This window comes from Ammospiza nelsoni, chromosome 2, assembly GCF_027579445.1.
Source record: "Ammospiza nelsoni isolate bAmmNel1 chromosome 2, bAmmNel1.pri, whole genome shotgun sequence".
Taxonomy (NCBI): domain Eukaryota; kingdom Metazoa; phylum Chordata; class Aves; order Passeriformes; family Passerellidae; genus Ammospiza; species Ammospiza nelsoni.
The window spans coordinates 99,805,600-99,832,327 of record NC_080634.1 but is presented as its reverse complement, the minus strand read 5'-3'; the positions used below and the strand labels follow the sequence as shown (position 1 = coordinate 99,832,327).

General features: G+C 40.7%; 1 protein-coding gene across 2 annotated transcripts in view; it reads right to left on the bottom strand.

Moving 5' to 3' along the window:
- Positions 1-11,046: 11,046 nt before the first annotated feature.
- The window catches only part of CLCN4 (chloride voltage-gated channel 4), a 44,554-nt gene continuing 28,872 nt past the window's right edge, over positions 11,047-26,728 (bottom strand). For both annotated transcript variants that reach the window (XM_059493364.1, XM_059493365.1), the window contains exons 9-12: positions 24,544-24,730; positions 21,195-21,593; positions 16,322-16,538; positions 11,047-14,884 (exon numbers count right to left, since the gene is read on the bottom strand). In XM_059493364.1, the coding sequence (XP_059349347.1) occupies positions 14,794-14,884; positions 16,322-16,538; positions 21,195-21,593; positions 24,544-24,730 (894 nt within the window). In that variant the 3' untranslated portion in view covers positions 11,047-14,793. The remainder of the gene's footprint in view (positions 14,885-16,321; positions 16,539-21,194; positions 21,594-24,543; positions 24,731-26,728) is intronic.

Sequence of the window (26,728 nt, the reverse complement as noted above, 5' to 3'; positions counted from 1 at the left end):
ATTTCTGAAGGTTTTCACCTATTTATTTTCTAGAAGGTTTTGTCTTCAGGCTGACTGGTGTTTGTGGGCTCAGCCTCACAGTATCCATAGCATAGGATGCCAATCTTCCAGCACCAGCTCTGTTTAAAGACAGGCACTTGGGCTGTCAGCAGTGGGGTGTGTTCTCAGCTTCAAGGACATGCTTTGGAAGTCTTTGAAGACAAGGAGCATCAGGACAAGTTTGCAGATGGGAGATTATAGACAAAGCATTGCAGAGATCAAATGAATGCTTTCCTCAGTCTCTTAAGCTCCATGTTAATCAAGTCAAATACTAAAGGGCTGTTAAATATTATCAACAATTGCTTAGGCAAGGCCCCACTTCTATACATTTACAACACACGTGGAACAAATGCATTTACAGTAACATCGGTTAACTTTCAGTGAATATAGGTAACCTTTTTTTTAATTCTTTTATCAGGAGTAGTAGTTTTAGTGAATTTTCATCCTTCCAAGGGCCAAGATTTAAAAGGGGGAAAAATCAAAACAAAAAATAGGGGTAAAATATTTATTGAAGGAGCTGGGGTTCATGCCCCATACTATCACTTTGTTCTTTACGTTCTAGGTGTTGGTAACTGAAATTTCCCTTTCACAGAGCATATGGCTGCAGTAACAATGTGTCTGTCTCCTTAGTATTTGTTGGCAGACTAGTTTGCTTTTGTTTGTATAAAGTAGAAAGGAGCTTTAAAGGCAGTGGTCCAGGATGTGTGGTGCATGGAGCACTAGTAAAGTGGTTGAGACACTGCTGGCAGCAGGAGTCTGCAAAGAAACCATCACATTGGAACAAAAACAGCTGTCTGCCAGCACCATAAACTTTAGGAAATGTTGTCGGTGATTAGTTGCTACTCCTAATGTGTGAAAGTTGGCCTGTCTGCATACAGGCAAAATAAACTCCCTTTTACTTCTTGCCACTCATACATAGAAATCACAGGACATTATGGGATTGATTATGAGCCATAAAAGCCAGGAAGTTCAGTTTTAGAGTGAAAACCATGGCAATGACTGTCTCTTTCTATTTGGATGTCATTGCATGAAAAGCTAAGGTGAAATGAAAAGGAACAGGAAACAAACCTCAAATGGGAATGGGACAAAAATCTCTAATGGGAAAAGCAACTCAGGAAGGAACACTCAAGCATATAATATAAGGCACCTGGCCTCTCTGAAACTTTTGGTTTTTTAAGTAAACCTTAGTGGTCCTGGAACAATAGTAAAAGAACAGTCCAGAAAACACATATTCTGCTGAGTGTCACATGGATTTTTTTCCCAAAGACAGGCATCCTTCCCATTTCCATCAACCCACCAACTCACATAGTCTGAATAAACAGCCCTTCAATAAAAGCAAGAAAGAATACAGATTTATTGCAAAGAAAATAATAAAAAAGGATGTTTTATTATGAACCCTTTCAGTTACATTTTTTGGGGATAAACTGTTTCAAAGGCCATTTCAAAATTAAATAATCTGTGAGTGCAAATGTGGGAATTTACCATGAAGTGAAATTATCCTTGTTTTGTGCTGCAAGGCAGTTTGAATATTTCTTTTCTGCAAGGGATTTTTTTTTTCCTGCACTGAAATAGATGTGAAAACTAAGGGCAGAAGGTGAGGCTATTTTTTTTTTTTCTTTTATATACCTCTGAGTCTTCTGCTTAAAGCAATCATAAAAAGATAAATATTTATATAGTACCTGCCAGTCTATGGCTTAAAAGCACTTAACATGCTTTAATATATACTGTTGCACAAAAATAGAAAAAAATACATTTCTAGGTGAAAGGTAATTTCTGGCTGTTAGCAATGCTGGAAAACAGAAAGTAAACAGGATTTAGAGCAAAGTAAACCAGAATTAATTCCTAGTAAGAAAAAGTAAAAAAGAAAAGCTAATATTTCCACTGCTGCAAACTTTGTCGGTGGGAATTTCAAAGCCTGATTTTTCTTATCTTTCATAAACAGGCTGTAAATCTTAGGCCCTACAAAGTAAATGGATGGCTTAGTACTCTAACAAAGGACAAGACTTCATTCCCACAATTTAGTACAGCCTTGGAAGAAATTGAAAGATCTGAGTCTAAGTGCCTTCAAGGGGTTAAGAGGGGCTGTAGAAATGACTTATGCTTTTGACTAAGCAATAAAACTACATTCTTGGGTGGGGGGAGACTGCAATATTTTGGAGTGCTTTTTCCTCACAAAAATGTCACAAAAAGATTTTCTTTCCTTCAGCATGACCCACTTTATTGTATTTGCAAGAAAAGTAAAGGAAATGAAGACTTTTACTCTCAGAAAGGCCAGTGTTTCTTTCTAATGCAGTGATTTAGGGGTCATTCTCAGGAGAATACCAGGATTAGCAGATGGTCTCAGATAAAACTTTTAGTTTGCATTTTTTATTCTTACTGGTCAGTATTGACTATCGACTTAGTGAAGAAATCCAGCAAGCAACAGAACCAGAGGCTTTAGATAAAAGTCCTAGAGGTTTCTCCAGAATCATAGAATTAAGATTGGAAAAGACCTCCAAGATCATGGAGTCCAATGTTTGAGCACCATCACCATGTCAACTAAACCATAGAACTAAATGCCACATCCAGTCATTTCTGAAACACTTCCAAGGGTGGTCCATCCACCACTTTCCTTGGCAGCCCTTCCAATGCCAAAGTAACATTCATACTGGGAAATGCATTCTTAAGTGCTTGTGGAAAATAGGACACATCCAAGAGGAAAGCATGAAAGAGCCCTGCCTCCAAATTCTCTGTCCCAGAGGACTAATTTATTTCATAAACATAGAAGAACTGCTAATTTTGCATGTGTAACTTTAATTATAGCAGAATTTAACTTTTTTTTTTTTTTACTTTTAAGACAGTTAGGAGGTTTTCTTCTTAATGGTAAGACTATTTTGAGAATCAATTTAAATATCTGAAATGATTATGCATATCTAGTACAAATATGCTAAACTTAACCTTTGAAGTAGTGCTTAGCTCTTCACTTCCAAAATGAAAACAAATTGATAAAAATTGCTCTGGATTAAAGAGGTATACTTGGTATTTCATTCTCAGCAGAGAAACACCTCAGACCAGGGCTGTAAAGGTACCTGTTTTGTAATAAGGAGCTTTGGTCCTGACATCTTCAAACGATGTTTCACAAATTCTCCATCACCCCTCTTGGATCCCTCAGAGTCAGCAAGAAGCAAATTACTCATTGCCAAATACACTGATCCAAACAAGCAGTACAGGGCAATTTGTGCTGGGTCAAGACACCAGCCCTGGTCCCAGGGTATTCTTGCTCTGTGGGCACAGCACTTACTCCCAGCTAATCTTTTCCCCACACTTCCTAGCCCAAGTTGACTCCTGTTAAGGAGCCATGTTTCAGACCATCTATAGATCTCTAAATAAGCATTTTGTGCTTTGCTCTGAGTCCCTCAGCTCATGGACATAGCCTCCAGCACAAGGGACAACTTGGTCTGTCTTAGCCAAGCCAGCTTTCTGTCACCCAGCCTGAGCTGGTGCTCCGGCACCGCTGAATGTCAAACCAAGGAAGAAGTGATGCACTGGAGAAGCATCACCTGGCTCTATGATCCTCCTCACTCTGGAGCCCTGACTTTCAGGTTAGGAAAGAATGGAGAGAAAAGCAGACCTTTTCTGCTGAAGCTGGGCCACAGGAATGCATGGTGCTGGCCACAGTATGCTCAGGAAATCTCTAACTGCAGTGGCATTTACTTCCGAGGTGGGAAACTTCCTTTTTGTCCCTGTTCCCAAGGCTGGTAATACATTGTACATTTGAGAAAAGTAAATAAAATACATAAGGAGAGATGGGAGAAGGAGTGGGAATGAAGAGCTATCTTCTACTAATTGCAGCAATCTCTCTCTTCTCCCTTCTGCCTTTATGTGTTAATTTTGCCAGGGTTTGCAGGATGGAGTCAGCCTCCTTAGGTGTAGCAGTGAAAAGCCCAGACCCTTGATTTTCTGTTTCTTGTTCAACTTTCTAAGCACATGTAAGATGCACCACAGCACCAGAAGCATTTCCACAAGTTCTCAGGCATTTTTCACAAGAAAAAAGAAAGCGAGTGCTCTGAGAAGTCTGTGATTACCAGTATAGGGAAGAGGTAAGACCTTAAGGCCTTCTCTGGCATTTTTTGTTAGCTAATATCAGCTGCTGCCTGTTCTGTGTGGTAGCTGCTGTGAAACCTGTTTCTCAGCACTTAATTCTCATTATACTTTAAAAAGAATATTTAAGGAGGTAACATGGGGTTGTAAATTGCACAGAAGCCTAAAGGTTACATATGGTAATACTACCAAGGAGCATATGCTGCTTTCCAGATCTGACCAAACGTTTTACAGGGAAGGCATTTTACTCAATTCTCTAATGCTGTTTTATGTAAACAACATAAATAATAACGTGTTTTACAATAGCCATTGCAAAATGAGACCTTTCCATGCTCAAAGGCCCTCTGTGCATTCCCTACACAGACATTGCTATGCTGAAGGACATACTTATGCAAATAGGAATGATGGTAAAGAAAGTGAAGAAGAAAAATATCAGGACAGAACAAAACTGTGTTTCTTCTAGCTCCATCAGCTTGGCTATATTTTCTTCCTGACAGCGACATTGAAATGGCAAAAGAATTCCTTCAACCAACTCTTCCTGTGACCTAAATGCATAATTGATGAAAATGTATTGTTTATATGAAAGCCTCATAGAAACCACCAGGAAAGCATGGCAGATTATTTTTTCCCCCTTTTGCCACTATGTTTTTACAGATGTGATGTGTGGTTTAAGGAGCCAAAGCAGACAGTTGTGCTTTAGCCCTGCCAAATATTCCAAACAAAGAAAAAGGCTTCTTTCTTTCTTCCCCCTTTCCCGACAGAATATATGTAGCTAAAATAAATGAATACATAAATAAATACCATTTTTAATAGCTTTTAATTGTCATATCAACGAAAATTCATGAGGTAAATCACACAATTAGAGCAAACAATAATACAGCTTTGATTCCTGCCAGAATGAGAAGTCGGGGCACAGCAAGGACACGGCGGTGGCCTGTGTCAGCCTGAGCACGGCTGGTGGCACCGGCGCTGCCGCCGCAGCCTTGCCGAGGGCTGGATTGCCACCTAGTGGGACCCCTTTGCTCCAGCCCACTGGAGCTGGTAAATCCCTGCTCATTGTCCTCACCCTGATTAATAAATACTGCAGATAAATTTAGGGCCTGGAGCAGTGGATCACTAAACACCCTGAGTGTTCGGTGCGGCACAGAATGAAATCATGGAGTCATGAATGGTTTGGATTGGAAGGGACCTTAAAGATCCTCCAGTTCCATCCCCACAGGGCAGGGACACCTTCCACTTGACCAGATTGCTCCAGTCCCATTCAATCAGGCCTTAAACACTTCCAGTGATCCACACCTTCTCTGGGAAACCTGTTCCAGTGCCTCGCCACCCTCACAGTAAAGAGTTCCTTCCTAATATCTAGTCTAAATCTGCTGTCTTTCAGACTATGAAGCCATTACCCCTTGGGGAGTGTTTGCCCCAACATGTTGCAGATGCACCCAAAATATCAGTAGCTGGTTCAGAGGCAGCACAGAGTGCCTGTGTGGCACTGCTAGCTCTCCTTATCACATGAGGACGCTGGCCTCTCTCAAGGGTCCTCTGGTACTTGAACACTGTTATAACTGATAATATCTTCTCTTTGAAGTTCAGAGAAAATCTAAATGTAAGGAAAATCATGGGGCCCTCTTGTCAGGGCAGGAAAGATATGAGGGCTGTTTGCAGTGATAAACTGCCAGCCCCTTGTGCTCAGTGCACATAGAGTTGTGGCAGACACAGCCACAGATTTGGTTACCCATTGATCTGAGAAAGGCAGACTTTGTGCAACTGCAGAAAAGCTAAACACAATTCCTGGTGTGGCTGTGTGGTGTGATGCAGTCACTCACTGAAAACTCCTCCCCTGACTAACTGGGAGCTTAGCAGGAGGGAGCAGTGGGATGGAAGAGGCCAGCCAGAACTCCTGAGGATCAGCTTAAAAGTCAGTCCCAACAGGGTGTATCATCAGCCAAGTATTGCAAATCTCCACCTTTTTCTTCTGTGCATTCCTGCTCCCTGTTCCAATGAAGGTGGGAGGAGTGGTGGCAGTGGCCTCCAGCTTTGCAGGGGAGGAGGTGTCTGTGCTGCTGCTCCAGCTGCTGTTCCAGTGTTACTAGGTAGAGAGGAGCACCTGCTGTTTCTGTGTGTGAGCAAATGTAACCACTGCTAAGGCTGCTTCATCCTTGGACTAATGTATGTGTTCGTGAGGAATGAAAAACTTCAATAAGAGAGGCAAAAAACTTCGTAGTGTTGTGAATGGGGCATTATGCTGAGAAAAAAAAGGGATCTTGGCAAAAGGAACTCCTCCTGTCCTGTATTTTGTTGAAGCTTGAACAGCAAGAAGGCAGAATTCTAACATGAAGCCAAAAAAGAGCAAATAAGGCAGTATATGTTACTGTGGTCTGTATGCACCAGGCCATCAGATGATTGAGCTGGCCCCTGGTTCTAGTCCCTCAATGGTTTGTATTTTAAAATTTGCGAACACTGAATATTTATTTGGTGGAAATAATGCTGGTAGCTAGACTGTAGCTTAGCTACTGACTGTTGCTGGCAAATTTGCATTCTGTGCAGGAGTCCCAAGTGAACAGAAAGAGCAGATGTGTTGATTTGTTTGGGAGTTCCTCAGTTATTACAGAAAAGCTGCAGCAAAGAGGCAGGATGGGTTGGGACTGGATGGTTGGGACTGAATGAGGAGAAAAACAGCAAAGGGAGAAAAGGAGGAGGGGATGGAGGTGTGATTTACCTGCCCTACCTGGTTATCCTTACACAGAAGGAAAACTGGTCCTCTTGGAATGGTGGCTGTCTATCTGGAAGGAAGCAGCCTGACATGGAGAGATTTATTAAGCAGGAGTTGTTGTAGTCATCAAATGAGCAGGGATTTCTATAGCCTAAACCTGACCTGAGAGAGAGAAAAGGAATGGCTTCATGTATGTTCCCACAGCTTGGAAAGAAAAGGTGCAGAGGAGCTTATGATTTATTCCTTGTGTTCCTGTGACTAGTGCTTTGTGGTAGTGTTCCTTAAAGGTTAGAGACAGGGCCAAAACATAATTCAGCATCAATGTTAATTATCTATGAGGTGGAAAAATCTTCAGGCAGACTACTTATAGCTTTATTGTACCTCTAATTATTGTACCATTTGAATTAATTAATTTGATTTATTAGTAGTAGTAGTAGTAGTGGTAGCAGTAGTATTACACAGGTGCTTAAATGTCAGACAGAGATTAAAAATCAAGAATTACTACAATAATCTAAATTATAATTGATCTCAAGCAGTGACTGCATGTTTAAATATTCTGGCCAATGACAAATAGTTGTTAGATTTTAACTTCAATTACATGAAGCAAAATACTATGTTTGGGCTACAGCAAGGCCTAAAAATGTGATGAACATCCCACTATCTGAAAAATGGGAGTATCAGCAGAAGCCCAAGTTTCCTATAACAATTTAGATACAGATTCTGCATCTCAGTGTGATTAGAATTGCTAGCTGAGTTATCTTTAAGTCTACAGATGTCCCTTTTAGGAGAATGCTCCTTCTGGCTTGGCAGAAGGCCCACCAGAGCAGAAGTTGGCAAAGAAGGAGCTGCACTGCAGTAACTTAGTGAGCTACACTTAAATCAACACCTACAAGATCTGTATTGCATGGACATTTACCTAACAAAGAGTCTCTAACCATGAGGTTACTGTGAAAAAGGGAAGGGCTGGTGATGTCACATGTTGCATTTCTTTCCTGAATCTTCACTGAGGACTGGGGTAATTTTGGAGCCTTTGGTAGAGTTTGTGTCCTCTCCCTTATCTGTGAACCACAGCAGAGCTTAGGTGTCTCTCTTTCTTCCCAGGCTTGGGGACTTCAGGGGTCTGGTTGCCCCCTGTATGTCATTCAGAAATTTTGGATTCTAATGGTCACATAATCTGAGAGTTAGGTAAGTAAAATTTGTCTTTAGGCAAATTGCAGCTTTGGAAATTATCTAATCATAAGGCTTCACAACCTTTCAATCTTACCTGTTGGGCATCTTTAGAAGCAGCTCATCTGACTTTTTAATTATTTGGAATGGTCCTTTTGCATGGCACAACTATGGCAGCCACTCCTTCTTACTGCATTTATCAAAGGAGAAATGCTCAAGTAGCATTTAATGCACTAGTCCTGCAGCACTCCACATCAAATTGTGCATGGCCACAGTCCAGCTCTCACTAGCAACTGTAGAAACAGCAAGGTTATTTCAGGGAAAAAAATTGTCTTTCAAAATGCATCAATACAAACAAATATTATTTCAAATTTTAGGTATTATTTCCTCCTAGTAGTGAGACCAGCCAGTGTATGGTATGGTATGATTCTCCTGGAAGTGGCATGCCTCTGTGGACATAACTTTGAGACAATAAAGCAGCTTTTCCTAGCTAATATACTAGTTTTGTCTAGTTTGTCTAGATTATATATAATCTATACTAGATTGTCTAGTTTCCTAAGCAATCTGCACATTTTATTCAGTGCACTTTACTGAATCTTTGTGGATTAAGAAAGACCAGTTAATCTGAAGGTATGTAATATCAGCTGGCCACAAACATTGCTCTAAATGTTGTTGAAGCCAGGAACAAATCATCAGGCTTTGTAAATCCCCACAGAGAGTTGTGCACTGATGGTTCAGGCTGCACAATCATTTCTCAAATGAAACACAGCTGAAGTGCCAAATGCTGACTCTCCCCTAGGCTGGCTGTTACATATGGTTATGTCTTCCTAACCAGTTACCTGCTGTGGCTAGGCAAAGACAGTAGGAACACTCAGATTATTTTAATCCTGATTGTACAAGATAATTCTGAAAGATAACAAAGGTTGAAAGCATTAACTGTGCTAAAACAGGGTTTATTATGTGCTCAAACCAAGAATATTAATTATGCTCAGAATACAATAAGGTTGAAGGAGAGATGGAGAGTTAACCAAATGCTGCAGCTACAGGTCAGCAGTTCCTGTCTCACTCTGCCTAAGAGCCCAAACTGCTTTAAGGTACAGGTCTCACAGTCACATCCCAGCTCCAGACTGACCTCACTGGGAAGTCACCAGTTACTGGTTGAGATGGTGAACATACTAGATTGACCTGTGAAATGCAGCAGCTATTTTTCTCAGAAGTTCATCTTTTTGATATTGTATTAAGATAGTGTGAGGACTTCAAGAAGCACAATGAACAGTCTCAAACACTGTCAAACAAGAAAGTTCCCACAAGGGAAACCACTGCAACAGGACCTTAGAATAAGCACAGATGGCAACAAGGAAGGCAGTAATACCAGACTTAACCAGAGGTGAAAGTTTAGAATTAACACACTGGACAAAATTCTGCTGGGCAAACTGTGAGGAAAGCACTGACAGCAACAACAGGAAGATGCCAGGCCCGGTGAGGGAAATCTAGGTAACCTTCTCCACAAAAGCTCCCACCAAGGCAAACTGTGAGAAAGGAAGTATCTTACACAAGTGCCATCCCATGCCAGGTGGGAACAGCACCCATGCCTTATGGATAACAAGGACTTGGACTGTGGAAAAGTGGTACCTCCACAAGAACACAGGAACCCCCACCAGCAAGCAGAGCAAGATGAAGAAGGTCCAGCAGGACATCACAGGATTCCATGTGGTGGTGATATCTTTGCTTAGTCTCTCTCTCACACTCTCTTTCTCTTTTCCCCGCTCTCTTCTATCTCTCCCTACTTGACATTTACTGTTTGCACCTTGATTTGGGCAGAGACAACTCAATAACCAGATCCTAAGAGATAGCAAGCCAAAAAAAAAAAAACTATCAAAAAACTCTGTGCAACATTCCAGCAACACTGTGTTTGCCGTGTCCTCCAGGGAGCAGCAGTGCAAAATCCTGTCTGCCACAAGTGGAGGCCCTCCACTGGAGATGGACCTTTCTTATTTGGGATACAGTGTCTGTGAGATTGGGCATAGTGGGACACCACAGCTGTGAGGAGCTAGAAGCAAGATCACATTTGGAGCAGAGGAGCAGAACAGCACAAGGGAATAATATAGCTTGTAGGAAATAGATGTGGAGGAAGAGCCTCCCCTGAAGGAGCAAGAAGGCACATGGATGATAACAGACTGCTTGGTTTGGATTTGGAGGGCAGGCCAGGGTGTGTGGAGCACAGCTGCACCACAGCAGTGCTAAATGCTGTGAACATTTTCTATTCCATCTCCCAGCTGCACCACCACAAGTGATGACAGGTAGGTCTAAAGTTCAGAACCCCATGACCAAATACAAACTACAGGAATTATTACAACTTACTGAAGTTGCTGCATGCCTGATGACTCCTGGGTTATGGTGTGGTTTTGGGTTGTGTTAAGGGCACAGCAATCCATGGAATGAGTTGAAGGCCATGGGACTGCCATTCTGAAATGAGTAATTTAATTTGAGCTAGGATATTGCTGGCATGTTCACCTTAGTGTTGATCAGGATTGAGCCCATATTCTTTGCTACTACCTAGAATTTAGTCACTGACATAGATTTACCATATGTTTCATCCAATTAAATGGGGATGATTGAACCTGTCATTTTCAGTCTTTGATCTTAGCTTTGAATTAATGTGCAATTGAAAAATGTATCCAAAAATATATCATAGGGGCTTTGCAACATCTAGTTTTAAAGTTTCATGACCATTTTAGACAGAACAACCTGGTTAGATAAATGATTTTGCTTCTCTTTTTAGATTCTAAGGTATTTCTGATGCTGAAGAAAAAACATTTTTCTCTGACAATAAAATAGCCAGCTATCAAGACTGATTCTCTGAAGTCCACTGCATGAACTTTACTAACTCCCTTCTTAATATTACCTAACCTATAATTTAATTGGATATCCTAAATCTCTAGAACTCAGGCTTGAATTATCCCTGTGAGTGGGAAAGTGAGAAAAGGAAACAAAAATCATAGAGACATTAACTTAAATAATTTTCTAATTAATAAGATATACAAGAAATGTTTCCAGTTCTGTAAGTCAGTTTTATTTAAAAAATAGAGTCCAAACATTGTTTTTTATAAGGTGCAACAGATACACTGTTCTCTACAATTAAAAAAAACCCAAAACAACAAACAGAGCCAAAGCAAAACTATAGTCATAAATATAGTGTCATTCAAACACGGAATCAGGGAGCCTTTTGTAATCCTTAAACATTCTTTTTCTGCTTCTTCAAAGCATAAGAATTAATAATTAGTGTCACTGGGACAGCCAAAGGGTCTTTCTAATGTCATCAATTTCTGTATTTTATTATTAAACCTTCCAGTACAGATTGCTTCAAGTACACAACAGAAGCTGAATGTAACTTAACACAGTTCATGCAAAACAAAGGTACAATACTGAACCTCCATCATTCAAAGATTCTTATTCCCCTGTTTATTTTAGTTGGGCATTTTTGAAGGCCAACTGCTTGAAGGATTGAACTGAGGTTGCATAATTCAGCAGTATATACTAAAATACTCATGTAACTCAGATTGATAACGCTACGTGACTACCTTGAGCTGTACAAATTCAAACAAATAGGGCTGAGATCTGTGCCTCTTGGAGTCTATTCAGTACCTTCTGAAATGAATTTTGGAATACAGATGGAAAATAGTGCCTGATAATGGGCTTGTTAAGGGGAAATAAATCATTATACCATAACCACATTTTTTGAGATAAGCATGTTATTAATTTATATTGAGTGTTCCCTTTCAGACACCAGTGTGAAGAGCAATAAAGGCTGTAGCATGGAGGAAGTTTTCTAATTAGCAAAGTCTCAAAGCCCTCCATGTCATTCTAGCATCAGCCTCAGCCTTGATGATAACACCAGGCAGCTGCAGTTAGCCATGAGTGTGCCACTCCTGGACAGCCAGAGAGCAGCCCCTGCTCTGGTTAAACATCTTTTGAACAGACATGGGAACAAGGAGCAGCACTACATGGTTACATATCCAAAGGTTTTTCCCTTGACCCCTTAGGCATTTAAAGCTTTCCATCTAGAGAGGAATGTGTTTGACAGAAGAGAGCTGTACACCCATTCACCTGCCTTTTACTTGGGTGGCAGTCCAGGGTCAAACTGCATTCACAACAACTACATAAATCTCAATTCCTTTTGCTGGTGCTTGCTGTAAATCACCAAGTTGGTTTTTTGGATCTTGTTTTTAAGTCCTGAGGGCTCCTCCTAAATAGTCAAATAAGGCAAGGCAACAAGCTATCACAGGGGTGACTTGGTTTCAGTAATCAGGCCTTTGGGTATTAATGGATATTAACCACACAAATCCATGCCAATGCATAACCACAGATGGAGTTTAACCTGATAAGACAAGTCAATACATACGTGAATTTGTATTAACCTCAGTTAGGCAAGTCCATGTCTTTTTCTCATAAAATTATAATGTTTTTCAGTGTTGATACACTGCATTGGTTGCTGTTAGCAAACATGGAAAGTAGAATATGGTCATACAGTTTTAATCCAAGAATGAGATTGCTCTCAAAAATCAGCCTTTTTAGCTTAGTCTACATCCCTTAGATTCTAGAAGTTATGGGTAGAGACTGACAATTGTATAAAGCCCCATTTGGATTCAGTTGTGGGAATGAGCTGATTTTATGATGGCTTCTCTGTTCAAATGAGGGAATCTAGTGTTTATGAGCATTGTTATTGACTTGGTTGGTTTTTTATGAGTCTGGCTGCTGACAGCTTCACAGAAAAATGTAAGAAATAATCACATTATGTTCTATTTCCTATTTTCAGAGGAAAGGGGTTGCTCAGTCCTACAGTTTACATGATGTTAATATTATCCCATTAATAATACATTGTACTGCAGCTGTTCATTTAACAAAACGTATACACTGCAATATTTATGGGCTTTGGCCAGAGCTACATATCTTTATGTCAGTCTGTTGCAAACACCATTGTTAGGTGGAGTACTTAACAGATTAAAATTATCCCTCTGCTTCCGTTTCTTTTACTTCAGCAATTCAGGCCATACCCTGTGTGAATGCAGTGGGACACAGGCCAGAAGGAAGCAGGGTCACCAGAGATAAGGGGAGGAATTTGTGACATGGAACTTCAGCATCTAACTCAGGGTGCACCTGAGCAGCTGTCTCAATTCAGGGACACAATAATCATGTACATTGCCCACATTAGATCAACAGGCTGGGTTTGGGCTGGGGTGAGCAACAGGCTGTTCTGGCATGGAAAGTCATCTCTATCCATGAGGAGCATCCAAACACCACCAGTTTTCTGGGTGAATTTGAACAAAAATACCAGAGGTCTTAGATGCCTAAATGAAGGGACCAGGAGGTCTGAAGGGGATTCAGAGCACAACCTTTCTCCAGTCTTTAAGTTTGCATCTATAAAGAAAGGGCAGTGTGAATTATGTGTTACAGGGAGTACAATTTGGTATTCTGTTGCTGATAGCAGTATTGACTAAAGGGTTGACCCTCTTTATCTCACAGAGGACCAGAACAAGGGTTTAGGAAAATTTAACATTTTTACCTGAGTGACTTAGAGGTCTCTACCAGGGTCTGGTAAATCTTGTGTTCTTGGTGCAAACAGATAAATACTTAAAGCTTTCTTATGATCATTTGCATTCTCAGTCCCTCTGATCTTATCCAGTCACAGTGCTGTGGAGAGGAATTCCACAGCCCTATGACTGTCAAGTGCATAAAAAGTAGATCTCTTACAGAACAACTGTCTAACTGTTAAATTAATTTCAGCCATCTCTTGGCAAATACAGACAAATGCCAAGAAAGAGCAATGACAAAAAGGACCTAAGTGGACAACCAAGAATCAATGCAGAATGTCATTCATTTGTGAAAAATTGTGATGTACATAAGGGAAGACAGTGAGGGATTCAATCTCTGGTCACTAACACTGATGAGAGACAGATACCACTGTCCTTTTAGTGCTTTTGAAAACTATTTTATGGGCTTCTATGTTTTTTCCAGTTACCACAGCAAACCACAAAATACTAAATTTTACAGTACCTGTATGCAAAATTGCATAGAGAGATAATAAATTCTTACAAATAAATCCCATTTCAACATTTATAAGGGAAAGCTGGTTGACAGAAATGCTAAGCAGTATAAAATTCAAAAGACTAAAGCAGGGAGCAAGGGACACTACATTTTAAAGTGATTTGAGGCATAATCTTACTCTTAAGACTTGATTCATTAGACATTTACAAAATAAATGAAGATAGCAAAGTCTTTCATTTAAAAATATGAGAATTTTTGTTTGTCATGAAAATGGTATAACTCAGTAGCAAACAAATAGCCATGATTCCAGTAACAAAAGCAACTGACACTACTCATCTACACTCAATGGCTTGGAACACAAACCTTTCTGTCTCTTAGCAGCTTGTACATGAACAGTGTCTGCTACTCTTCACACCTGCCTCAGCAGTTACTGTGACCTTGATGCCTCCAGTGGTGCTCGTGGCTCTTTCTCTCCAAGCCCAGCATCACTCACACCCACCAGTGCTCCAACTGAGCTCTTGGGAACCTCGTTAAGGAAACACAGCTTGATGTCTGCAGCTGCTCAGAGCTTATAAACTGCCTCCCTCATTAAATAAGTGCTGTCCTGCATCTACTCCCTCTGTCAGAGGCATATCAGGCCATTCCTCATATCCGTTACCTTTTTCTCTTTAAGCAAGATGAAACAGCAAACACAGCCTTCGTGTTAATCTAGAAGGGATTCCTGTGGGGTTACTTTCTTCTTCTTTACCAGTCTAGTTAAACATGATAGATTCAGGGTCCTGGTTTGCCATTTGAGCCATATGTCTTAATACATCCTTTTTAGTTATGATACCCAGCAGCCTCCTATAGGAGAAAAGGAAGTGAAAGGTCAACAATCTCATCTATCATCCAGGTTTGTTCCCTGTTCAGCTGCAGGGACATTTTGTGAGTGCTTCCACACAGTACTGTCCATCTCATGTATTCCCCAATTATTACCTTTTTATAAAAGTATTCTCACCTCATGCATTTCTACTACCCCAGTCACAATAATTAAGTGAAATACTTTGGCTTATTACCTCTCGTTGTTGGGAACATGACTGAATGAGGAGCTACAAGAATTAATAATTGGTACCACAAAATAATATGTTTCTTTAGGCTCAGGCTGAGTGAGGAGCTACAACAACTAATACTTGGTACAACAAAATAATAAGTTTCTTTAGGCTCAGGCTGTGAGGACCAGCAGTCAAACCTAAGGTATCAGTGGTTGGTAGTACACAAAGTAAGCTAAAGCACAGGGTTTCTGAAACTCTCACTGACAGCATAATTCCTTCAAATTTAAATGATAATTTCTCATTTATGTGAACCTAAATGAATTATATCTGTCAAGAAAGATGAGGCCTATGGGATGTCTGGCCCCAAGAGTCAAAAAATTTCATAACCTTCAGTATTCAAGGACTTTTTACTTCCAGTCCTTGAAGACCATTAGGCACTGAATATTGAAATTATGTCATTGTTAATAGTTTTTCCACCTTTCATTTCACATAACTTCTAAAACTCCAGGTATAAATTTCTGAATCCAGGCACCTAAAATCAGAACCTTTATCTGTGTCCCAATAATGGTTCTTATTTTCTTAATGATGAGGATACTGCATTGACAGTAACAACTGACATGCAATATTTTTGAATAACAAAAAGACTCTCTAACAGAAGAATAAATTTTAGTCTTCCACATTTGGAAGTGATGGCTGTGGTCTGGCTATCACTAGATCCTGGGATGAGCCATGATGCCCAAATATCTCAAATTCCATTGGAACTATGGGATGTTATGTCTAGTCCACATGGTGCAGCTTTTTATTCTCCTAATTTCATATTTGCCCACCTCCTTCAACTGTTGAGGGCCTTTGATTTATACACCTTTCCATTATCCAATAAAGAAAGTTGAATGGAATAATTTTCTTCCAGTGACATCTTTATCACAATTTTCACAAACATCTAATCTAGCTGGATGTCTCAAAACAGGCATATTCTTTGCAAACAACACTGCTTGCCAGATCTGTCTCTGCAGAAAACTGAATGATAGGGGAAGTCAGAACAGTTTATATTGTATTTATTTTTACCTTATCTAAATGAGAATACACTAAGAATTTGGGGGAGCAGAATGAAATGTAACACCCTGCAAGCACCATTTTGGTTCCGAGTCTGACTTCTTTTGCTGCCCCGGAGAGACACAGGTGAGGTTCCCTTATTCATCCATTCAAAAATAAGAAAATAAAAATGTTCACTTGGCTGCCAGCTACTCACCCACTGCGAGTCACCAGGCACTGCCGGAGCCCGAGCTTTCTGAAGATATCCACCACAGTTTCCATGGGTGTGTGGTCGGTGACGGTGAAAGGGCTCAGGTTGAGAATTCTCCGCAGTTTCAGTGGGTGGGGACTGTTGGGTGGCACTTCTGGGGGATCCTCAGTGAAGTACACGATGGAGTTGCTCACCACCCCATCCTGGCGCTGGCGTGCATTCTCTGTGCAGCACAAAAATTGGTGCAGATAGTGAATTAAGTTTGGTAATAAAAAAGAATCACTCCTTTGGAAAGCAAGGTTTGATTTTGTCTTTAATGTACTGAAGTCCCAGAAATCTGGGTCACTGAGTAACCTTGAACTTCTTTGAGCCATCACTCCCTCAAAGCAAATGTGGTATTTTTATAGGCACATATTTTTCCTTGGTAGGGATAATACTTTTCTGAATAAATATGCAGCTCATTGCATTCACAAACTTCACTAATCCAATTTCTGTCAAATTCAAACCACTGTATGTAATTTCCTCCATTGTGAGAATCACAACAGAAACCTTATTACATGTCTGAAGGAGTGGAGTGCAACAGCTGTGTAAGATCCCAGCTGGCTTGGAGCAAAACTTTTCAGTAGATTTGGGAAAATGTGGACATGGTGAATAGATTTATGAACACAAAGCTGGGGAAAGACAAATTCAGATTCCAGGGGTCCAGGGGTGGTGTGGGTGTTTTTCTAGATCAGCACACCTTGCTGGCATGCAGGGTAAACATTGTGTGTTTACAATTAATGCCTTAAATTGTTAGCAAAGCTAGATTTTAAAAAGGAAAAATAAATTACCTTCCTACTTAAAGGAAAATAGTAAAGGGAGGAAAAATATAGCTGTAAACAGCACATGTGTGACCATTTTCAGAAGTTCAAAAGCTATCATTAATACTTGAATCAAACTACAAATTGAACATTACTACATCTGGAGTTTTCATGATCAGTATAAGCCTTCTACTTAAAGCATGCCCCAAGAATTACCACTGGAGTACTTTATTTTCTTTGTAGAGTTTACCTCATCTCTGCTCAACACTACAGGGCATAAACATTATATGAGACAGATTTCCAAACGACAGACAACTTTTCACTCCCCATAATAAGCATATCATGTGTTTGGCTCTGAGGGTTTAACTTGTTTTTTTTAATAAATCCTTGGAAATAGTTAAATTATTACTTTCAATTAACATAGGTTGCTTCTGCTCTTGAACTCATACTCCAAGCATATGTAAATATTCTTGGAACTCTCTGCCATCAATCAGAGTGAGAAACCTACTCCTTTGACTTGTAATCTAGACAGTGATGGTTTCCAACATGTTTCAGCTGCAATTTTTATTTTTTTTACATTCAACGATCATTGTCTTGTAATATTTCTGGAACTGCAGCAGTGCTGGCTCAACCCTAACATCAGTACAGTATGTGATTCTCAACCTTCTCACCCCACATATTACAAGCCCTATTGCAATTTACAGGAATGACGTTAGTTTTGTCTCAGCTTGTTTCAATTCATACATCCAATTTCAAGTGTGAATATGCCTGCATACTTCTTTGATATATGATCTGTGCTAAGAGGTAACATTAATCAAACTGAAGGTAACTCCCACCCTTTGATAAAAACCTTTGACAGCTAGGTATTTCCTTCCCAAAGCTGCACCCTAAGAAACAGGGCCAAGCATTTTGGTTACCACATTGCTGTTCCCAAGGCAGCAGTGACCCTGAACAGCAGTGATTAGCCAAAACCATGATTTCACTCTTCCATGTCAAACACCTCTCTAGAGAAATTTGAATGATGTAGTACTATGGAGTCAATTCAGTGGCATCAGAAAAATGGTGGATTTTGTATGCAGTCTCACTGGATGGGGGAGTGGGAGTAAAGGTAAAACAGAAGAGCAGATCATTTTTGCAGTCAGTGGGTAAGAAAAACAGATACAGATTAACAGAAAGAGCAAAGCAAATGGATGACAATGTCTGGCTTTACAGAGCAATCTATGCAGGCTCTTGTCATAGCTAGAGAGTGAATTACTTATCCCAAATGTGAAACAGTCTCTCATATTCAGGGGTTCACATTTCACAACTATGTTGATCTCTTTACTCCACACTGAGAAAAGCATATTATACAGGCCACCTGGCTATTGTCCAAGGCTCTGCCTTTTGCATGGTGCCTCTGGAGCTGGCCAAATTTAAGAAAAGCTTTACAGTGTCAAAACTCTGCCTCTGTAAGACTGAAAAGTAGGTGTCATCTAAAATGTAGACACCTCTTCCCAGAGGGTGACTCTGCCACTCCACCTGCCTACCTACTCAACAAGGATCAATGGAAGGACACAATCCTCCTGAGGATGCTGCTGAGCAATTGGCAATGGCATTGCCATTCACTTTACAGGTATTTGATGCATTTATAGAGCATGCTCCACTCAGTGGGAAAGAAATTACATAGGGGTAAATCATGAGGCAGATATGGGAATGGGTATTTGTGGGAATGGGTATTTGTGGGAATGGGTATTTGATGCAAGACTCAGCAGCTATTGCCTTCATCCTAGAAGGCAGGTGTGTGAGGGAATTGGAGTATTTCCCCAGAGTATTCCCTGGACCACCATACTACTGATGCACAATTAATTGGGCCTGAGAAAGAAGCTGAAATTCTTGATTGAAACCATGTCTCTATGAAGTGCAATGTGTTCTTTCATAGGGGTGTCAGAGCTAGCTCAGACTGAGGAGGCATTCTGCAGGGCACAATGCCATGAAAAAAGAGATACTGGTGAAAGAAGAGATACTGGAGTGGGCCTGACTCTGCTTTTGGTAAGACCTCATTCCCTGGCTGAAGTCCTGCACGGATGGGGCTTATGCTGTTCTGAGATGTAACTCCAGTATCTCTGTCAGGCTGAGGAGGTGAACCTGAACAGGTGAATCAGAGATGCTTCACCTTGTGTTATATTTCTGTCTTACTAAGCAATTTTATGGCTTAAGGAGAATTGGTGTATGGCTCCATGCTCACTACCATGAAGGAAACTGAGGTGGAGGTACAGAACACATTGGCTACCCTTGGGGTAGTGATCAACAACACCAACTCTGAAATTCAGGCAAAGCAACTTCAGAGAAAGAGGATTAGCAATCAAAAGTTGCTAGCATGGTTTGTCCTGCTCTGTACTAGAACCATATACTGTGTCTTTCGAAACCAAATCCAGATTTTAAGTCACAAGGACACAAACCATACTGGAAAGATTAACCATTTATCATAGTGTCAGCACAGATTGACAGCACTCACACTCAGCCCAAGGTGCGTTACCAAAAATCATCGGTGGCTGAGGATTTTAGAAAAACTTATCAATGCATATAACAATTTAATTTTAAATCTAAGTTCTCTGTCATTTTCTATAAAAGATGCTCTTAATTAGAACTGATCAGAAAACAGTACCTTTTCCTCTGAAAAATGCAGATGTCAAACAATTTTTGAACAGGCAAGCATTTTGATCTAAATGTTTACTGAGTTTAATTTTAACTGATTTCTTTGTTGTCAGTTCATAGCCTGACATTTTCTCACATCTTTTGTCAAGCCCATTCAGCCACACTGCCATTTATGACCTGAAACAAAAGACTCAGTTCCTCAAAGTTCTTTGACTGACTTCAAGCAGCCTGTGATCTTTCTGATTTTAAAGTGAGGGCTTTTCATCTTCAGTCCATGCAATTTCCCACTGACAAACCTTCCTGAAAAGGAGGTGCAAAAGACTATTAACTTAGGAAGGCACCAAGTGTTAAAGCCATGACATAGCATGGGAAGTATATAAGACAGACCCAGGATAGGCTAAATATATCTAAAACAGTGCTTTAAAGACATCAATTTTTGTTTTAGCTTTGTGGGAACTGAGCTGGAAAGTGACCTTCAAAAAAAAACCCCAAATTTTCCATTTATTATTTTCTTGTTTGAAAAATATGTGAATTTCCATCAGAGACAACAGCTTTTTTAAGGTGCCTGAACAACAGGGATGAAACAAAACCATGCAGAGAAGAATAATTCCAAGTCAAGGAGGTTTGGATATACCAGACATTCCACTCCCCTTCAACCATGCCCAGCTGGCATCTTGCCTGCCTGCCCAGCTGGCCCTCAACACCATAGGACTGCCAGAAATGGGAGCAGACAATGGGCCAGCCTTGCAGACCTCTGCAGTTCTGGGTGTCCTGGGTCCAGAAAAGGTGAAAAAACTTGCTTTCATCCAATACACTTGTTCTTCAATCCTCACTCAGTCATCAGATCAACCGGGAAAGGACCTGACAGTCAAAATCTTTAGTGACCTGGACTTGGACTCTCAGCCAGCTATCCACTGGATGCCAGAAAACAATTCACCCATCTTTACCAAAAAATATTGTGCATTGAATTGTGAATTGAAAATATTGTGCAGCACTAAAACCCTGCATGTGAGGAAAAACTGAGACAGAGCAACAGAAAGCAGCACAGGCTATTTCATCCCTGGGTGACCAAAGTTCATGACTGCCCCAGCCCATTCTGGAAGCCCATGAAGAGGGAAAGAAACTAATCACTACACTGGCTTTTGGTATGGTTCTGGCAAAAATTCTGGCATATGAGTTGAGTTTCTCTCTGTTGTCTCTAGAAGAATTTTATTTTACTCCTTTGAGTGACAGCAAAATTAAGCCTATAAGGGTCAAGCCCAGAAAATTCTATCAGTGGTATGATGCAATAGAAAAGCTTCTATGTCCTACTACCCAGTAAAGGTCAGATTTGAAGATTGGGGGTGCTTGTTTGTCCATTCTTCAAGGTGAATAACACTGTTAACCTCCTATCTTGTCTAAACCCCTTTCAAAACCAATCTTTCGAACATTGACACTCTACTTACTTATTGCAAGGATCAGCTCTCGTCTCTGTGCAAATCCAATAAGTCTCTCTGAGTCTTTGGAAACCACGACTGGGAAGCCATTGTAGTCAGTCTCTTTGATCAGGGTCTCCACGTCCTCCACGGTCATGCTGTCCTGGGTGAGCACGGAGAGAGGTGCCTCGCCCCGCCTCGGCCGCATCACGTCCGTGGCCAGCGTGCGGTGCGTGAACTCGTCCTTCACATCCAGGAAGGGGTAACCATTCAGGTGGATGTGAGCTTCATAGATCCCCTCTTTCCCAAAGGCATCTGCCACCCACTTGCTTGTGACAGCTGCAGCCATAAGAGGCACAATGTACTCCAGGCCTCCAGTTAGCTCAAACATAATCACCACCAGAGAGACTGTCATTCGAGTAACGCCACCTGCCAACAAGGAAAAGACTCAAGTTTCTCTCAGGGCTGGTATACATACTAAGAAACTCACTTATATCTTTGAGCCTTGCACTCAAAAATGCATGTAATTATTTATGCTGAGTACTTTGCCCTTACACTCTTAGGCCTGTTTCTCTGCAGAAAGGTATTTTTCATCTACTGCAATTTTCATCGCAAAGGTTGAGGGAACTTGCTCATGCCAAAGTTGCTAGCATTGAAAAGCAAACAATGAATGCTAAAAGACAGAGCTTTAAAACCAAAAAGGATGCCAAAAAAAATCAGCTTTAATGGATACTTGAGAAAGTAAAACTGAATCCTGCTGTTAGCCCTCTAAATGACTCCAAGAATCAGTTCAGTGCCACGGCTGAACGTGGAGAGGTGGCCTTCACACCAGCCTGTCTATTGCAGTCATACTGAGGAGAAGGCTGACCATTATCTTTGGGCACAACATGGTTACAAAATCCTACCTTGGAACAGCTTAGGGCCACTGCAAGAGCTATGATACAGCTTAAACCCTTGCTTTGGATATCACTATAGTAATTCAGTTTGAACTGAGTACAACTTGGTTTGAGGCCATCCAGGCATGCAGCCACAGGCAGGGCTGTAGCTGTATTTTTCAGTCTAGTCCTTCCATATTAATTTCATAAGCAAGTTCTTCGCTCCTTCAGTTTACATTAAAGGATAAAAATGATCACATAACTGAGGACAAGTGTGTATGTATCTCTGAATTATTAGGTAACATTTCTTTGCCTCTGTTCAAAAGGTAAATGTAATAAATCTGCTATTTTTGGGGCTCAAAATACAGCCCAATTTTAGATGAGAAAAATCAGAAACAGGTCATTAAAAGATCTTTTTATCTAGCAGCATACAGAAATATTCGATTGTTGATTACTTAACACTATGATCCAGATATGAATTTCATCTGAGAAATGCCTTAAACTTCTGACTGTGAAAAGCTGAGAGCAAATACCAGAGTAAGGATCATTTAATACTCCATTTCTCTTACTTCAGGCAAGACAGTCTTTGGTACAGAACAGCTTAAGTACAAGCTGTGACCTTTCTACGGTATTTCTCACCACACTATTAAAAACCACTGCACCTTAATTTGGACCGTGTAAAAGAGGAAGAAATTGCAGCCTCACCTTGAGTCCTATGTGAAGTTTTGGGCATCACAGTATAAAAAAAATTGCATTAAGCTATTAGAAACCACCCAAAGGAGGGCCACTAGGATGATGGAGTGTGGGAAGGGGAAGCTTTTGTGGAGTGGCTGAGGTCACTTAGCCTGTTCAGCCTGGAGAGGACTAGGGGGAGACCTCATTCTGGTCTACAACATTCTCACAAGGGGAAGCAGAGGAGCAGACACTGATCTTTTCTCTCTGGTGACCAGTGAAGTTGCCTTGGGGAGGTTTAGGTTGGATATCAGGAAAAGGTTCTTCACCCAGAAAAACCTGGTGGTTGAGTACTGGAACAGGCTCCCCAGGGAAGTGGTCAAAGCACCAAGCCTGACAGTTCAAGAGGTATTTGGACAATTCTCTTGGTGTCATTTTTGGGGTGTTCTGTGCATGGGCAGGATTTGGACTTGATGATCCTGATTGGTCCCTTCCAACTCAGCATATTCAATGCCTCTGTAATTCTATGCTGACTAGCAGATCATCTGCAACATCAGAGCCACATTTTTGTGCATTATTTATTTAATGAATGAAGATCATTTACAGTAAAAAGGAAGTGCTTTACTTGTCTGGACAGTAAGATTCATCCCAGCTTTTTTTAAAACGTCTACTCTGCTGTGGGTGTTCACATCCAAAGGGATGACCCAGATTGCCTTTATAACCTCTAGATAAAAACAGGCCCTTTTGAGGCCAAAATAATCTGTTCCTTTTCCTGGTTTTAGATGTGTATGGGCAGATGAGACTGATCTTTCCCATACCTCATTTTTCTGTTTTGACTGTGAGGGGTATCAAGACAGTTAAGCTCAGTTGTTGATATCTACATTACAGACATTAAATTTTTAAGCAAATCCCACCCTTCCTTCCTCTATACTGATCACGCAAATGATCCTGCTTTTCCAATATGAGCATCCAAATCCAAAATTTTTCCAGCTCTTCCTTAGTACATGTTTAATTTCAAACCTACCCAGTCACATTACTCGTGTGTTATGCCTCTCCACTATTTTTCATACACTGATGATGACATCAATAACAGCAACAAAAGGAGATAGAATATGCAGGTACACGAGGGGAAAGATATGATCAGGTAAAAACATGTTCAGATGGTATGCTTGTAACATACTTCTTACTCTATGGCTAGAAATTTGATATGTGAGATATTTTTCAATTATCTTGCTTTAATAGTTAACAGATCACTGCTGTTATATCCAATAAATCCTATTGATTGAGTGTAATCCAGTATTGGCCTATGATCAAAATGTAAACCAAAATACAGCTCAGTTGACCATAGCATGACACGCAGCCAATAAGACCCAGAATTTTTGCCTCTGTGTAGCTTAAAATTTAGCAAAAACTGGGATGTTTGCTTCCTGCACTGAGAGAGTGCACAGTCTAAATAAGCAAGTCCAGTTACAGTGAATTTCATTACATCAAATGGAAAAAATGCAAGCAAATGTACATCAAATGTACTCCTGCTTGGAAACCCGCAGCTTAACTTCAATTTGGTCTTTCCTTTTCTCTGCTTTTGGCAGACTACAAGGAGTAGACATCAATGACTGCAAGCCTTTCTGTTGCTGACTATCTGGCAGATCACTGGAGCAACCAGCAGAGGAAGCTGCCTGTTCTTTAACCCATCACGTCTTGATTTCAACTTCTGTTGCCCCCAGAAATGCCAACATAGGCAGCTAACACCAACCCAGGCCCCTCCAGAGCATGTCCCCAAGCATGTCCCCAGTGTTGGTCACATACAAAGCAATGACCAACAGAGACCCTACCCAAGCAAGCTGCTGCTCCCACCATGGCATAAAGGCCCGGTGTGACACAGTCTGCCCCAGGTCTGCACCAGTTCCTGAAGATGATCCAGTCATGGTGGTGGTATGCCAGCTGCTCCACTCCAATCCCAACCATCCTGCCAGCTATGGCTCCAACAGCCATGCTAGGAATAAAAAGGCCTGAAGGGATCTGGAATGAAATATGGACACATGAGCACCTTAGCAAGTATCAAACAATTTTAATTGACAGTAAGAGAACCAAGTTTCCATAGCCTCATGGCAGCCTACAGGGCTGATCCCCATGGTCTGACACAGTTTTCTGCAGCGACAGAGTTTATGTGGCTACATGGGTATTAATAGCTTTATAAAAAGTTAGTGCACTTTCTAAAGAAATTTTGAACCCTATCTGCTGCATCCCACTGAATTAGGGAGACAAATGCTGTTTCTGAACAACAGTTTGCTTTTGAAGTCAAGATGTTCCTGGCTTTGCCTTTATTGCTTTCTCAGCAGGAGGTCAGGAGCTGCTCACGGTTCTGTCATAGGCTTGAGAATAAGCTTAACTGAAAATAACATAATGATTTCACCCTCTATCAGATGGAGCACTTTATGGTTCTATTACTACTTTTTCAGGCTAAATCAGACCAGATTTTAAATTAAATGTCAAATGAAGAATAAAAATTCAGAGAAAGGAGGCTGACTGCTCAGGGACAACTAATTCTCCATTGCAGTTTACAATATATTTTCCAGGAAGCTCTGTGAATCATAACTTTGTTTGCTATACAGACAAGCCACAAGTCATTAAAAACAGTATTTAAATGAGAATGGAGGGGGAAAAAAAGAGAATGAAAATGTATTTTGCCTTGGATAAGTGCATTTCCTCTTAGGAAATTTCTACTTAGATGTCAAGTGCACCAGCAAGTTAGAGATGTATTTCCTGCTGGAGAAGACAATTCAGATCTGTGACAGGGGCTTGCTGGCAGCTTTTGTTGTTTGCAGAAAGGAAAGCCTATTATATCTTTTAAAGTCTGAAAATACACCTTAAGCTTCCTTGAGAACTTAACTAATCACCTCATCAGCACAGCCCAGGGGCATCTACGGCTGATAACAGTGGATGCTACAGACCCCACCACATTGTGTTAACTTTGCTGATGCAGCTCAATTGAGTCTTCTAGATTTAGTAGGTAAAGCTATTTGGTCCATTCTTTTACAGACAGGCTGAAACTGGCAATTGCTTCTAAAAGTTTTTAAATATACAGGATAAATAAAGAATCACATTTTAAATAAAGAAACAAAGCTTTTCATGAACAAGCATAACAATGGGCTGTCAGCCATAAATCAGTTTCTAGAGTGAAAGGCTACACTCAGTTCAAGTGTAGTGTTTAAGTGAAAAATGAGATAATCTAGTTTTGAGCATGGTATAAAATACAGTGTATAACTAAAAAAAGCTTCTCATTGTCTGCAGTCACCAGATCCACAAATAAATGCTCAGATAATGGGAGCTGTAGACAGACAGAACCTGCTTTTTATGTGCTCTATTAATCAGATATATAGAGTTCACCACAAACAGTTTGGTATATATGGAAAGCTTGGATAAATTGTTCTTGGACCTCTCATCACTCATTTATGGGGAGAAGGAGTTGCTGAAGGAAAAAGCTGCAAATCCAGAATATTCAAATGACACATCAGTTAGTCTTCTCATTCATTCCCTTTTTTTTCTGAGCTACAGTGCTTAAAAGTATTCAAAAATAGACCTTTTCAGCCACTTTTATATTTCTGTGATGCTCTAAATGTGTAAAATAGTAAATTTAAAATTATTACTTCCTTGAGTATAGCTACCTTGAGGCACATTAAGACATTAATCCAACAAGACAAACAACAATGTAAATAGCCCATATCCATGAGAGAGCTAAAAAACAGCTGCAGTGGGAATCATCTTGAAATTGCTTATTGGCTACAGCAGGTTTAAATCTCCACACAGATTTCTTTTTCACTTAACAAAACCGCAGATGACTGGAAGGTGGAAAAGCAGGGCTCAGTCCTGGGCTGCCACAGGGGCCCACAGGGCATGGTGCTGGCAGGGAGAGGAGCCAGCAGCACCTCAGGGACAGCCCCGGGACTGGGGCAAGGCAGGGCCAGCAGCACCTCAGGGACAGCCCCAAGCCTGGGGCAGGTCAGGGCCATAGAGAGC